Here is a 16,858-nt window from a genome sequence, read left to right as displayed (position 1 = left end):
TGGGTTAAGAACTGTCCAGCGCATTATTAAAAACTGGAAGGATAGTGGAGAAGCATCAGGGTAAGAAGAGAGGCAGATGAAGTGGTGCACCCATCATGCCTAGTGTCTACTGTACAAGCCTGTGGGGACAGTGCTATGATCTGGGGTTGCTGCAGTTGCTCAGGTCTAGGTTCAGCAACATTATGTGTCCAAAGAACGAGGTCAGCTGACTACCTGAATATACTGAATGACCAGGTTATTCCATCAATGGATCATATTCCAAGATGACAATGCCAGGATTCATGGGGCTCAGATTGTGAAAGAGTGGTTCAGGGAGCATGAGACATCATGTTCACACATGGATTGGCCACCACAGAGTCCAGACCTGAACCCCATTGAGAATCTTTGGGATGTGCTGGAGAAGGCTTTGTGCAGTGGTCAGACTCTCCATCATCAATACAAGATCTTGGTGGAAAATGAATGAAACACTGGACGGAAATAAATCTGGAGACATTGGAGAAGATTATAGAAACAATGATACAGAGAATGAGCTGGATTCAAAGATAAAGGAGGTCCAAACAGATATTAGAGGGTGGGACCTTTTGGTTTTGGCCAGACAGTGTATACATATATATATAAAGCAGGTGCAGTACATAATGAGATGTGAGGATGTTCCTCCAGGATCATAGAGCTACATGAAGACATAGGACTAAGTACAATATAAGGGACTGAGCATAAAGTGTATGTGTGCAAGCTGATGCACGGTACGAATTGTGCAAATTGTGCAGACAACAGTGCAAAGACACACTACAATACGGACAGTGCAAAACATCTGGGAGACAATGCACCTGTAAAAAGACATTACACAGAACTAACTGAGCATGAGATATGTTTGACTGATTAGCAGCATGACGTGTGCCCAAATCCAGATCTGAGAAACTTACCAGGGAGCCTTGAAGCTGTGGTTGCTGCAGGTTCTACACAGCACTGAGAGAAATATCTGTAATATCTGTAATACCTTAGAGTCCTGATAAGTTATTTAAGGTTTTAAAGAAATTTTACAGCCAGTATTTTGTGACAAACCTCCAGTGGTAACAGAAGAAGCATCCTTGTTCCTTTAATTATTTAATATAAAGTTCTTTTCTTTCTTTTTTATGTTTTTCTGAGTCAACCGTCTCTCGGTTGCAGCAGATGAGCCGTGCTGCTTCACCACACATGACTGTTGCAGATCCACTAAACTGACAGACTTTTTCTTCTTTGCTCTTTTTTTTTTATTTCTTATTTTATTTCAACCTCCCCCCGCGCCACCCCAACCCGCCCCGCCACCCCCTACGGCTGCCGCGGCTCTCTAGGAGGATTTTCCCATCCATAGCTAAAGGAGGCGTACTCTATTGTGCAGCTTCTAATGATGATTGTAATGATGGCTTGTCCATCTTTGATAAGAAACAGCACGCCCCTCATTAAAGGGCCCGGGGCCCCGGGTTCTCATGGCTGCCGGTCCTTCCCCGGAGTCGGACAGCAGGCGAAGGGGAGGCGAGACGACACCCGTGGCACACGCCTGTTGACCGAGCCACAAAGCAAAAGCGTGTGACACTCGCCCCACCCCCGCCGCTCCCATTGTCCTCCCCGTGGGTCCCACAGACAAGACCAATCCTGTTACCCTCCCACCCCCTCACCCGCCGTCACCCGCCACCCCTCCTCGCATCCACTAAAACACACACATGCTCTCCCTCTCCATCTATTCTTTCTTTCCTTCACAATCAGTTTTACCAATCAGCTGATCTCCCCCTTTCTCACACATCCACCAGAGGTTGGATGTGTGCCCCCCCCCCTTCACCATCAGCTGCCACGTAAGGTGGAAATCCATCATCGGCTGTAAAGAAGCTGCTCGTGCATGCTGCCCTGCTAAACTATTACCATTCACATACATACTCACATATTGGGGATGTGCCTTGGGGGGGCGGGGGTTGCAGATTGGTCCAGGAGGTTTTCGGGGGGCTCTAATTCACTGATTCACATGCAGACAGTATTTCTTGGTGGTGCTGGTGGAGGATGTGGCAGGTGGGTGGGGTTTTAAGGGGATGCTGGATGGTGGTGATGGTCGTGGGATGCAGGGGGATGAGGAGGAGGAGGAGGGGGCAGGCACGGGGTGATGGGAGGAGGAGGAGGAGGAGGAAGAGGAGGAGGGGGTTGCCGCGGCTGCCGGGGTCAGGCCTGTGTGTCCTGGGAAAGTTGGGTTCTCCATTTAAATCTGCACATGTTGCGGCCTTCTGGTGGCTGCGTGAATGCGCACGGTGACAGATGGCCCCGGCCCATAACTATAGAGTCCGAGCACCCCGGGTCCCCCGAGGGAGAGAGAGGGAGAGAGAGTGACAGAGGGAAAGAGATAGATAGATAGAGAGAGAGAGGGAGAGAGAGGGTGCAGGGGAAGAAGAAGAGAATGTAGCGCTCAGCTGATCCCATCAAAAAGAGAGATGAGGGACTGAGGAAAGGCAGAGCAAAGAGGAGGAGGAGGAGGAGGGATGACGATATATGTGTGAGTGTGTGTTTGTTTCTATGTGTGTGTGTGTATTATAAGGGGGTGAGGGGTGGACCCTTAATCCCAAACTCTAAATTGAGTTAATGTATTTGCCTGGTCTGCATACTCCAAAAGGAGGCCCCGGGTCCCCAAAGATTCTGATTAGGTGTCTAGTTTATCAGATGTCGGGGTGGGGTGGGGGCTGCGGGGGCACTGTTTGTACATGAGTAGAATAGCAGCTTTGTATGTTATATGTGTGTGTGTGTGTGTGTGTGTGTGTGTCGACGGGGTTTATGGGTTTGTGGGTGCTGTGCCAGCTTCTGGGGGCGACCCCATGTCTCCATTCACAGAGTTGGTGGATCTCTGCTGTTTTTTCCCCTGACTCTTTGTTAATCCTGTTAAGCAGCGATGTCAGCGCCTGGTTAAAGATTATTTTTGGCAGATTAGCGACGCGGAGGAGCCGAGAGACAGTTTGCTCTCCTGCGTCTGTCTTCCAGAGGACCGAGTTTAGCTTTAGCGTTTTGAGAGGGGACGGTGTCTTTTGCAAAGCAGGAGATATTGTACTTTGCATTTGACGCTTCTTCAGTTGAAATGTTTGTGTGTAAAGACCTTGATTAAAGATGCAAGAGATGACGCTGCAAAGAAACAACATTTATAACTCTGATGATGCTCAGACATGGAAATAAGTTTAGTTTATTGATTGGAAGAGAGGGAAGAGAGTGTTTAAGTGAACAGACTTTAAGAATAAACGTCAGTGCAAGAAAATAAAAGAATCAACAAAAACTGCTTCCGTCACAATTCCTGCACAGACGGTACATTTATTTGTGTCTTTTTTTTTTGTTTGTGCAGCATCAGACGCACACAGATTTTTAATGTGGAAGATTAAAGACAGATACGTCTGCTATCATCTGCACTGTAAGCGGTGAAGCCGGTCGACCGACGGTCTTCTCATGCAAATTGTCTACAAGGACACTTACACAGACCTCATGCAGTTTCTCTGCATGGAGCGTGTCTCCATGAAACGGTTTCTTGCTCCCACTCGGGCGTTTTTGGAGCTGTTAAATGCATGGCAACACATTCTGCCGCCCACACACACACACACACACACACACACACACACACACTGCTGCTTTCTCACCATGTTGCCGCTCTGCAGCCTCCAGGAGAAGTGACACACTTCGCCACAAAAGGCGTCGGGCTCGGCTGTGCGGTGCTTTTTGCTCACCTGGTGTGTGATGAGAGAATAAAACCAGGTCAGTTTATTTTCATGAGGCCACTATAAGCTGGATGTAATATTTAAACCATTTGCAATCGTCAGTAGTTAATTAATCTCTCTGTGTCTAATTTTTATACGAGAAATGTAAAACCTCAAATAAATGTCATATAATTATTCAGATTACTTTTTTATTTAACACAGCTGCTGGGTAGCTGCAGTGCAGCTGCTGAGCATCCTCTCTAAGAGGTTGTGTAGAATATTATCATTTTTAATACCAACTTACACCTGTTTCATGTCAGCTGAACCCGGTAGCCCAGTGTTCTGTGCAAGCTCTTCATGTCTTGATCTGTTTTCTTCTCCAGACTTTGCCTCTGTGTGCAGAAGCATCAGACCCTGCTGTTCAAAGGGAGAAAGGATGACTCATGTGTTGCATCCAGTCTGGCTCCTGCAGTCGCGACTGACGTGATTTCACCACTAGAGGGCGCCAGAACACTGAGCCGTCTCTCCATGAGGTGAAGCTTCAAGAGCTGTTTGAATTTAAAATACAGAAACAGTGAGTCAGAGCTTGTTATTCTCATGATTCATTTGGTCAGCTTATAACTTTACTTATTTTAGTTTTTATTTATTCTTCATAAGGATGCAGATTTTGTCTGATGATGCGCAATTTGGGAAGTAATTGGGAGTAGGAAACAATTTATTTGAAAAAAACAATCACAGTCATAGGTTTCTCTAACTTAAAGAACAACAAAACCTAAAAAAGTAAATAAAATAAAAAATAAACCTAAAGTAATCTAACTATATTTGGCCCATGTTGCTGGAGGAGGCTCTAAATTATAATCCACTGCTAATATGAAGGTTTAAAGTTTTATATTTTTAATTGGCTGGAGACAGGGCCATGCTGTCTAGTTTGCTCTGCAGGATAAAGGTTTTCCAGTCAGCTTAGTTCATTTCACTTGGAAAGCTCTGCAGCTTCATATGGCGCTCTGCGCGCTAAGCCTCTTAGGAGGCACGACCACAGCAGATGCAGGGAGAATGCCAATCAGGAGCTCCTGCTGCGCACAGGAACCCGACGGCTGTGCCACTGCCTGCGTCAAATCTCTGCCGCGGCTCACATAGCTTCAAACTCACCGTATTGTTTTGCTCTTTGGGTTAGCCCTGAAGGAGATGGAGCGCGCAGGGGCCCTGAGGCAAATCTGAACTGTCAGTTTTTTTGGAAACCAAGTATTTCTAGTCCGCAGACATGTTCCCTCAAGATGTCGGGAAGCAGAAGCCCCGCCGCCGTGTGTCGGAGCCCGTGTGCGGTGGAGACTGCCCTCCTCTCCCGCCTCGGCGCTTGAAGAACCGGGACTTCCATCTTGGCATGAAGCGCCGCAGATCCGGCTCCGCACCTGAGCGCAAGGTGAACTGCGTCCTGGTGGGAGACGGAGAGGTGGGGAAGACCAGCCTCATCGTCAGTTACACCACCAACGGATACCCGACGGAGTATGTTCCCACAGCGTTTGACAACTTCACAGGTAACCTCCGGCGGCACGTTATTTCCATCGTGACGCACAACATTTACGCACAAGAATGTTCCAGAGCACGTGTTTGCTTACTGTTTCAAACTTACTCGGTTGTTTCCTTTACACTATCTCACCTCGCTGAGTGCAGGTGAACTTCAGCACATGTTTTTATCTTCTCAGTGATGGTTGTGGTTGACGGGAAACCAGTGAGACTGCAGCTCTGTGACACGGCTGGACAGGTGAGGCACACCTTCTCTCTGACACACCTTAACCTGATCTGGGCTACATGGAAATATAAGCGGTATTTTTAACCTTACTCCTTCTTTCCTCCTACTGCGTTGCTATGGTAGAAATGGGGCCTGGTTGATGGATCAATCAATGTAAGTAATTACTGATCAATAAGATCCAAGTTATCCGATACAAACCTTACTCGGTTTGTGTCGGCTGCCCCCTGCAGCCTGAGTTTTCTCCTGGACTTAAATCCTCTAAGACCCCCCTTCTTCAGACAGAGTTGCCCTCCAGTCCAGTAGCCCTGTCAACCCGTGGTTTACATCGCCCCCTGCAGGAACAACGTCAGTTTGCCCTCTTCTGCTTAAGTGGCTTCAAGTAGTGACAGGCATCCTATTCTCCTTTTCCACAATGTCCCTTTTGTTGGTGAAAAAACTATTAAAACCCACGTGTCAAGTAGAGGCTGCAGTTTTATTTTGACTCGGTCACTCTCATGGTGCCAAACGCAGACTTTAGGAGTCTAGTTGTGGACAAATCTGCAGCTGAAAATAGTCCTTTGGTTTGAATATTTAAGTTAAAGTTAAAAACACCAGGAGCCGTCTGTTTAATGAAGTTAAAAGAGTAAAAATACTTTGGCAGCTTTCCATCTTCAGTGTGGTTTGGTGCTAAGAGCTGTAGACAGGGTAGGGTAGGGAGGTCAGACAGTGACTGTGTTTTTTTACTCTGATTATTGGACTAAAAGGAAAAAGTAACCTGTCTCCTGTGTTTCTTTATCCGTGCAGGATGAGTTGGAGCGCCTCCGGCCACTGTGCTACAAAAACGCAGACGTCTTCCTCCTCTGCTACAGCGTGGTGCGCCCCTGCTCCTTCCGTAACCTGACCAACAAGTGGGTCCCCGAGATCCGCCAGCACTGTCCCGGTGCCCCCATAGTCCTGGTTGGCACCCAGGTGGATCTGCGGGAGGACGTCCAGGTGCTGATACACCTGGCGCGGAACCAGGAGCGCCCGGTGGGCACCGAGGAGGGTCGGCAGCTCGCCCAGGAGCTCGGCGCGGTGAGCTTCGCGGAGTGCTCGGCGCTGACCCAGAAGAACCTGAAGGACACGTTTGATTCGGCCATCTTGGCGAGCATCGAGCAGACGGACAGTATCGGCGCCCAGCAGCAGAGGCTGACCCTGAGGAAGAAGACGCCCGATAAGATCAAGAGCCTCTCGGAGACCTGGTGGAGGAAGATCAGCTGTCTGATGGGGGAGCAGAGCTGTGATTTCAAATGAACAGTTGCAGACGTGAGTCAGCTCATCAGCTCATCAGCTCATCAGACACTTGGTAGGTTTTGGTTGGAGCCAGCTGACAGAAGGTAGCCAGATGGACGAGGATCATCACACAACAAGATCCAGAAAGAGTTCACAGACTGACAGAGAAGATTCATTCCTCACTTTTAGGGACTGTCCAACAAGTAGACACGAGAAGTTTACTTTTAACAGATGAAATGAAACCAGTTAGATGTTAGGAGAAGCTTTTGGAAGAAACTTAAATTATAACAGAAGCCTTGGTCAGAGAGGTAGAGTTTAACAGTAGTGGGTACAGAAGGTGCTGTTTGATTTTGTGGCTGCTCTCGTCTGAAGCTTCTGTAAGTACAGGACAGGGGTAAGCTGATTCAAAAAGATGTGAAGTCACTGCCTCCTGCAAGAAGAGGTAGTGAAAGAGAATGTAGATGCACTCTCTGGACACTGATTATCTTCTGTATTCCTTCTGAATCTGTCCCGATGTTGTTAACCTGACCCAGCTGGTTTGTTACTTTTACACCCCAATATTACTAGAACTTTGTTTGACTGTTAGTTTGTAGAGAATTCTATATTTATTATTTATTTTGACTGTCATCGCTGATCTTGGGATATGCTCGGAAGCTTTGATTAAAATTCATTACACCTGTACATGAAAACTCCACAAAAAAGTTTAAAAAAAAAAATAAATAAAATGAAGAAGTAGATATTTGCTGAGAAAATACCAAGACATGTGTGCAGCAGCCAAAAACAGAACATGTTGGAGGGTAAATAGGGACCAACTCCTTCCTCAGACGAACTTCCAGAGATAAAAATGCATCAGAAGTCAAGCAGTCAGAAGCACAGCGCCTCCTGGATTGAGTTTTCCTCTAATCCCGGTTTAAGCCGAAGATCACCATGTTGCTCGGCTTTCCTCTCAGACTCTGGGTCAGCCTGGCGGAGGTGCCTCTGGTCGCGGCCTCCTCTAATAGGAGCCGACAGGACCACCTGGACTGGATTACGTTGGCATATGGAGCCTGACTCCTCTCCCCACGGAGGCATCACATCGCAAGGAGCACAAGGAGCAGATTGCTCCACCTTCAAGGTTAATTTAATTATGTGGATGCAAAGTAAGAAAAAATAATTTACAGCGCTTGACCTGAGGTTGCACATGACTTTAATAGAAAATGGATGTTGTCAGGACTAATTTTGTCCAAGAAAACAAGACTTTTCTTGATGGTGTCCCCAGAAAGTGAACGTGTCAACAACATTCAGTCAGATTTTAACAATATAAATGTAATATACAGTAAAATTATATTCAATCTACAGTATTTACAGTATTATACGAACAAAACATGACCCAACACCTAAACTAGATCATTTATGATCTGATGAAATGATCTCAAATTTAGGGGCCGTCCACACGGAAACGCAAAAACGCTGAAACGCATAAATTTTTCATCGTTTTGGCCTTTCGTCCACACGTATCCTGCAAACGCATAGCCCTAAAACGCACTTTTCTGAAAACGTGTCCCAGGGTGGAGAAATTCGCAAACGCAGCTCTTGCGTTTCTATGTGGACGGCGAAAACGGGGAAAACGATGACATCATCGCCACACTCCCGAGCAGCCTTCCACATCCCGCGAGACGTCTCATAACAACATCAACAACAATGGCGGACTACATGCTAGTTTTCATGCTGGAGAAGATATTGAGACTATTAGGGTTACTAGGGCAAAATATCATGCTCCTGTGCCACCACGCTGAGCAAAAAAGGCGATTTGTAAACAGCGCTCAAGATTTGTGCGCATGCTCCTTCTCTTCCTCTCCGTTTTTGGTGAATTTCTGAAACTGAAACAGCGCCACCTATAGGCCTGGAATATGAAGTAGCGTTTTCGGTCGTGCTGAAACGGACCTGTGTGGACGCGGATATTTCTTGAAACGATGATCGAAAACGGAGAGGGAAAAGACTGTTTTGGTACGTGTGGAAGAGGCCTTAGTTTGTTACGTTTTTGTAGAGAGGTCACGTCAGTGGGGACAGATGTTGTTTCACAGTTGGTTCTATTTTTAGTGATGGAAAAAACATATCTTGGTCTGAAGGTGACACCAGAGGAAGCAACGTGCGGTTTTTAAAGACTTCCTGTCATCACTTTGAATGCAGTATCACAGCATTAAATACACAACTTCAAATAAGATATCCATTTAAAAGACACCAGACAGTAAACAGGAGAAATGCAAGCACACAACTTTCGAAGATGATAAAGACAAAGAGCGATGCAGACAAAGCATGAATAAATAAATACAAATACAAAAACAGAAGATTAATACTGAGAACAGATATCTAACCAACAATGAAACTGTTGTGATCATTGAATGAATGTATTTTAATCTGGTTCTGGCCGCCTGCAGATCCACGCTGTCTTCACACTCTGTGCTTTTTGTTAACCGTGCTGTACAGGACGTCCTCCACAGCTGCCTGACCACTTGTTCCAGGAAGGAAGTGACAACATTGAAAAGAGGATTAATTCAAATACAACTGACGCATGCTACTGGAATATACACCGATCAGCCACAACATTATGACCACCGACATTGACTTCATCTTGTGACAGTTCAGTGTTCTGCTGGGAAACTTCTGGACCTGGCATTCATTGGTGTGGATGTTACTTAGACATGTAGCACCCACCTAGACCAGACCAGGCACCCCCACCCCATAGCAATGACACTCCTTGATGGCAGCAGCCATCCCCAGCAGGATGCAGCCTGACACAGACACACACACAAAAACACTTTAGGAACAACTAAAAAAAAACATGAAGAACAGCACAAGGTGTTGACCTGGCCTCCAAATTCACTAGATCCCAAACTGATCAAGTATCTGTGGGATGATCCACAGAGGCCCCTCCCCTCAAAGACCCCCCCACTAACAACAGGACACCCTCAGAAGGCCCATGTCCATTCTCTGATGAGTCACTACAAGGGAGACCTGCACAATATTAGTAAGGTGGTCATAATGTTATGCCTGATTGGTGCATATTTTTCTTAGATAACACAGCAACATAGCTGCTCACCTGCGGGTGCCGTGTCTGACATCTGCGTAAACACACGCCTCTTCGTATCTGTGCAGATCAGCTGATCTGAAGTTGGAGTAGATGGGGTTTTCCTGGGTTGTAGCAAGCTGTACGCTGGCATAGTGGATTTCATCACTCTGCAGACCACATGGACAGAGAGTACATTATTTTAATTGTATTGCTGATAGCAGACATAATGAATTTCAGTCAGCCAATCAGAGAAGATCAAGGAAACATCCTCATATCAAATGTGGTCTGCAAGGTTCACCTCTGCATGAACGCTAACTGCTTTATTAGGTTCCACAAAGAAGAAGTGGTCTAATGTTGTCAACAAGTGTCTGAATCTTCACTTCTGTCCTAATGGTCTAAATACATGTTTACATGTTTTACCACTTAAGGACCAGGAACCATTCATTAATACACAGGATTAGATGTTACAATCCCTTGTGCCAAGATCCCAGGCAAAACACATTTAGAGGCCCTGTCCAACTAAGAAACCGTAACAAACCTACAGTCATGTGATATGACGCTTAACCTACCAATCTAAATAAACTAAGTAAATGCTGCTGGCTTGTAGGCCCACAGAGCAGCAGAAGATAATTCGAACCTTGTGAAATATAAGCTAACCTAATGCTGCTGGCTTGTATGGGCCGCTCAGCAGCTAACCATAGCTACCAAGCAACATGAAGGCATCAGGAACCTGGCCTAAACAACAGCAGTATGCAGCATATCATTGGGGTTTTCTAGTGGGCACCTTCTTTCACCGATGTTTCGTTAAGTTAGGCCCACGACACCTCAAGAAGGCTTAACAGTGAATTCCAGCGTCCTGGAGTCACCCCCCTCCACACTGCCACTGCAGCAGCATTTTTCTCACCATTAATATTAGACAACAACTAATATTTCAATAATTAGCCTAGTCCTTTTATGAACCACGAAACAAGCAAACAAATCTACCGTGATTCGCCCCGTGGAACACATTGGATGCAGTAGGCATATCCAATGGCATTAAGTCACTGTAATTTATTGATAATGAAACAAATGAGAGAAAGTACCTGATTGTGACGCCAGGTGTATCGTCCTTGGGAAAGACTAACCTTACAACCTGTCAGAATATGGCTAAGTGTGCATACACAAGTGCACAGTGGGCAGGCAACATCCTCACCTACCCACTGGTTTAGGTTCTGGGGAGTTGGCAGCACATCATAAGTAGCCCCTATCATAAATCTAATCCTGCTAGCCTCCGTGCGCCAAAGCTCTCTCAACTTCAACTTCCTTTTCTCCACACTCTCCCAGTTCACCCATTGACCCTGCTTAGCCTGCGACACTGCCTTAGTGCATCTTACTGCTTTCTCTTGTTTCTGTACCTCTTCCACTACCATCTTTCTCCTTTCTACTGCTGAAGCCTTGCTCCCCAGAGGTTTCCCTGCACACAGCCCTAGGCCTTCACTCCCTTGCTGTACATTGCCTATGATATCCCTATGCCTAAGAGCTGCCTGTGCTTGTACTGCCTCTTTTGGGTTCCACTTCCTCCCTGTCTTAACAGTGGGCACTGCAATCCTAACCACTGGATCCTTTGACTGAGTAAGAGTCATTTCCAGTCTAACTTTAGCACACTTAAACTCCTCCATTTGGCTGGTAACTGGGAGCTCCAATATGCCTTTCCCATACAAGGCTGTGCCACTTAAGTAGCGTGGGACACAGAGCCATTTTCTGATAGATGAATTAATCATCCTTTCTAACTTTTCTACCTTTGACAGGGCAACCTCATACACTGTTAGTGGCCACATTAGCCGGGGCAGTAAACCAAATTGCAAGCACCATAATTTTAACTTCCCTGGTAGCCCTGACCGATCTATGCTTGAAATGCCTTAAATCATTTCCTGCCTCAACCTTTCAAACTGCGCCTTATCACTGAGACTTGCATCATACCATCTTCCCAAACTCTTCACTGGCTTCTCCAGCACTGTGGGAACCACCTCATTATTTATAACAAACTTCTTATCTACTACCTTTCCTTTGGAAATACTCCTAGATTAAATAGGCTTCACTTTCATCCTAGCCCACTGCAGGTTGCTGTTTAACTTATCCAGCAATTTTCTGGTACAAGGAGCGGTTGACGTTGTAGTCGTCATGTCGTCCATGTAGGCCCTAATCGTGGGGAGGCGATGCCCTCCCTGCAGCCTTTCTCCACCTACCACCCATTTTGAAGCCCTAATAATGACCTCCATTGCCATTGTAAAGGCAAGTGGAGAGATTGTACATCCTGCCATGATGCCTACCTCCAGCTGCTGCCATGCTGTAGAGTACTCTGCTGTGGTAAAGCAGAGTTGAATGTCTACAAAGTAGGCTTTGACTAAGTTTTTTATACTACCTGGAACTCTAAAGAAGAAAAATGCTTCCATATATGATAACTTCATTGATCTTGATTTTCTACATGAAAATCCTCTTCTTATATCCTACAGTAACTCTCTAAGGTTGAAATTTACAATTTACCAGTATTTCAACGAGTGCCCTATAAAGGGTTAACTTGGGTAAAGACCAGTTGTTTTTGTATGTGAAACATTTTCTCACCTAACTGTTGCAAACATTGCAAAAGCTCATATGAGTTTCCCTTCCTCTTATCGTGAACTTAGAATGTAGAAAATAGATGCAAAGATACAGTTCCAGTAAAACAGATGTTATGAAACGTGTGTGTTTATTTATTTAAGAACATTAATCATTTGTTCATATCAGTGAGTTGTTAAAGTCAGTTCCTCCTTGTTTCCAGTATCTGCTGTGACCTCCTTGTAACTGCTGATCAGTGGTCTACAGCAGCTTGGAGGAATTTTAGCCCATTCCTCAGAACAGAACCACTTCAGTTCTGAGATGTTGGTGGGTTTCCTCACATCAACTGCTTGCTTCAGGTCCTTCCACAACATTTCTATTGGATTAAGGTCAGGACTTTGACTTGGCCGTTCCTAAACATTCATCTTGTTCTTCTTTAACCATTCTTTTGTACAGTTGGGGACCAAATTATTACCCCCCTATGAAATCAGTTTAGACTTGTGAAAGAGAATTGTTGATGCTCACAAAGCAGGAGAAGGATGCACAAAGTTATCACAGCATTTCCAAGTGTCCAGAAGTGGAGTGAGAAACATCATCAAGAAAATCAAAGAGAGCCACAGTATACAGAACAAACCTGACAGAGGTAGGAAGAGAAAAAAAAGTGAAAAGACCCTGGAGAGAAAACTAGTGAGAGATGTGTCTAAAGACCCCAGAACAACTGCCAAGACACTAGTGAATGACTTGTCATGTTGGGAATTGTAGTCTCAAAGAAGACAATCACTAGAGCTCTGCACAGGAATGGACTGTGAGGTTGCAGACCAAGAAAAACTCCACTTCTGCAGAAGAGAGACCTTAAAGCTTGTGTTCTTGGGCTTGTTGTCTTGCTGCACTACCCAGTTTCTCTCTTTTATCTTTTTTGGTGGATTGTAACAGTCGTCTTCAGTCTGTCTGAGTGTGGATTATTTGTGGGTTCCAAACTCTTTAGAGATGGTTCTGGAACCTTTTCCAGCCTGATGAGCAACAACAACTCTTTCTCTGAGCTCCTCAGAAAGCTCCTTTGTCCGTTGCCATCATACACTTCCACAAACATGTGTTGTGAAGATCAGACTGAGACAAATCCCTGATTTATTTAAACTAAACCAGGAACTGAACCACACCTGGATCTCATTACATTGATGGAAACACTTCTGAATACATGGACTTGTAATCTTAGAGGTGCACCTCAATCATATGTAATATTGTCTCATTTTCCTGAATAACTAAGTACAGAAGGATAATATTTTAGTTTCATTTGTTTAATTGGGTTCTCTTTGTCTACTTTCAGGACTGAAATTCTGAATGGTGCAAAAACCTTTAAGTGCCACTACACGTATACCAAGCCATGTCCAGCCAGGACTTAGACTAAACCGTGACTTAACATAGGTACACATAGAACAGCATGGAAGAAGGAAGGTGAAATTGGGATTTTAATGAATGATTTGATTGATTTTGAGCTGATAGGTGACTCTGAAGGCAGTGCTGCACATATTGGTCTGTACTTGAATTATTTAACTCTCACCTCTTCTCTGCCGTCCGGTGTCTGTTCAGTCTCCGATTTGTGTTTAGAGTTCATCACTCTTCTGATGAGAAAAAAAAAATAAATACAAAATAAATGAAGTTAATTTAACTTAAGTTTGGGATCCTAGGCTACACCCCATATCATTCTATTTCCCCTCCTTTGTCCGTTGCCATCATACACTTCCACAAACATGTGTTGTGAAGATCAGACTGAGACAAATCCCTGATTTATTTAAACTAAACCAGGAACTGAACCACACCTGAGTCTCATTACATTGATGGAAACACTTCTGAACACATGGACTCTGATTTGGCTTTGAAGTTAACTTTTTTATCCCTTCGCATCCCCTCCGACCGTGTTCATCCCATCCGCTTCATCTCTTTTCATCCCATCCCCTCGACACCTATCATCCCTTTTCATCCTTATCCCTCCACCCTTTTTCATCCCTTTTCATCCCATCCACTTGATCTCCTTTCATTTCATTCCCTCAACCAGTTTCATCCCACCCTCTCTGACCCTTTCCATCCCATCCATTTCATCTCTTTTCATCCCATCCCCTCGACCCTTTCATCTCTTTTTATCCCATGCCCTCCACCCTTTTCATCCCATCCTTCCTCCTTTCATGCATCCACTTTGAACCTTTTCATTCATTCCCCTCGACCCCTTTCATAAAATCCCCTCGATAACTTTCATCTCTTTTCATCCCATGCCCTCGAAAGCTTTCCATCCCATAGCCTTTTACCCTTCTCATCTCTCCATCCATTTCTCTCACACAACACTCAATTAATTGCATCTTTTCACACTTGGCATTAACAAGCATCCTGACACAGCTCTTTTTAAATGCTAGCCTGTTCCTCAAGCTCAAAAGCATCTAGTTCTCTAATATTCACAGAATAGTGAATATTGTTAGCTCCGGCTAACAGGAGATGCAGGTGTCTACGTGCGGGAGGAAGGACCACTCTTGCGACGAATATCTCGCTTTACTGGAGTTTGGCAGCAAACTCAGGTAAGTAACATTAACAGCCGAACGCTCTAGCTCCAGTGCAGACAGACGTAAGTCCGCACCAAAGCAGGCAAGCAATCATAAACACAGGCTGTATACATCAGAACTCTACAAAAGTGGAACAGGAACTACATATCCGTTCCGTAGTTCCGGGAGGAATTAATAGCTACGAAATTCCATTATAAAACATAAAAATACCCCAATTTGATAACTCAAGGTGAAAGCCCCCCCCTCCCCCCTTTAAGCATACCGAGTCAACTTTGGTGCTAAATGGTGTAAACAGTCAACTTCACAATCAAACCAAAACCAACATTACTAAACTGGACCAAAACACATTATCTAAGTATCCTGATAACGAGCTGGGGGGTGTATCACTCGCCCCTCTGGCGTTCTTCTTGCTGGAGGTCCTTGGCTGACCCCCTCTGACCCCAAGGTATGTATCTCCTCCGGGTGGAGGCACAGCACGGCCTGCCTATGTCTGCGAGCTGCAATCCGAGCTGCGTTTGCCTTCCATGGCGGGCGGCCTAGGAGGATCAACCTGTTTCATTCAGTTCATTGTCACTACTGTGCTCAGTACACAGAGGCTGTAGTGCATCGGGGCCTTGCTCCATGGGTGTGACTGGGTTCTGGCACTGAGGGAGAACTTTGTGTCTCTGTCGCCTGATCCATGCAGGAATCACATCACCTGCATACAGCTTCAGCCGGTCATGGTGCATGACTTTTCTTTCACGCTGGGTCAGGATCTCATATCGCACTGGACCGCAGCTTGCCGTAACTATATATGGGCCTTTCCACGGGGCTTGTAACTTGGGGCTGAAACCTTTCTTCTTCGTGCTGTCTCTTACATAGACCAGGTCTCCAACATTGTAGCTGTGCTGCTGAGCTCTTAAGTCATACAACCTCTTCTGTCTTTGTTGAGCTGCTTTGAGGTGCTGCCGAGCCATCTCATGGACCTCGTTAAGGCTCTTTTCCAGTTCCTGTACATGATCGAGGGGTTCCTTTCCACCCTGCTTCAGTTCTGCCACTCCCAGCCAGAGGTCCTGAGGCTGATTGACTTCTCTTTCCAGCATTATCATGTTAGGTGTAAATCCAGTACTTGAATTCTGCACACTGCGGTACAGTAGGGGTAAGCGTTCATCCCAGTTTTTCTGGCTTTGATCCACGTAGCAGTGGATCATCTGGAGAAGTGTGCGGTTAAATCGTTCCACCTGTCCATTTGAAGAAGGATCTCTCAAAGTTACGTCCCTGGTCAGTGTGTGACTCTAACGGGGCTCCAAAGCGTGTAATAAAGTGGTTGACTAGAGTCTTGGCTGTTGTTTCAGCTCCTTGATCTGGGATTGGGAATGCCTCCACCCATCTAGTAAACTGATCCATAATGACCAGGATGTACTTGTTCCCAGAGGATGAGATGGGGAATGGACCCAATACATCAAGATGCAACCGGTCCACAGGTGCTCCAGCCTGGTAAGTCTGCAGCCTGGCTCTTTGTGTGGGACTTCTTGATTTTTGAGTTTTGCACTGAGGTCACCTTTTAATGTACTTGCTTGGATTACCACCCACACCATACCAATGGTAACTTTGCCGGACACGTTGCAGAGTCGTTGCCTGTCCTAGACGCCCAGACTGTGGAGGGTTATGACAAGCCTGCATAACTTCAGTTTGCAATGACATGGGGACCAGTAACAGCAAGGATGGATTACTTCTGTCAGCATTCTCCCAGCGGTAATGTAAAACTCCCTAGTGAAGTTCAATTTGAGGCCAACAGAGCCAGTACTTCCTCACTGCTGGGCTTTCCATTGTTGCCTGCTCTCTGGTTGGAAGAACTCTAGATTCCTTCCAGTCATGTAGGATAGAAAGCACTGGATCATCCTTTTTTGCAGACGCCAACTGTTGGCAGGTCAGAGGTTGCAGCCAATTTACTGTGGAGGTATGGTGGTCAGCGTCGACTTGCTGCTGCAGTTCTGTGCCGTTCCCGGAGTCC

At 45.7% G+C, this 16,858-nt stretch overlaps 1 protein-coding gene across 1 annotated transcript; it reads left to right on the top strand.

Moving 5' to 3' along the window:
* Positions 1-4,953: 4,953 nt before the first annotated feature.
* Positions 4,954-7,374, top strand: LOC311499236 (rho-related GTP-binding protein RhoU-like; the record flags this gene model as incomplete). Its single annotated transcript, XM_084560138.1, has 4 exons — positions 4,954-5,227; positions 5,396-5,454; positions 5,566-5,595; positions 6,226-7,374. 4 exons carry the CDS (start codon positions 4,954-4,956, stop codon positions 6,712-6,714), a joined length of 852 nt encoding a protein of 283 aa, XP_084416264.1. The 3' UTR covers positions 6,715-7,374.
* Positions 7,375-16,858: the final 9,484 nt, after the last annotated feature.

This window comes from Chelon labrosus (genome assembly GCF_963514085.1).
Source record: "Chelon labrosus genome assembly, chromosome: 2".
Classification (NCBI taxonomy): domain Eukaryota; kingdom Metazoa; phylum Chordata; class Actinopteri; order Mugiliformes; family Mugilidae; genus Chelon; species Chelon labrosus.
The sequence above is the reverse complement of the archived record's forward strand: the minus strand, read 5'-3'. Positions and strand labels throughout refer to the sequence as shown.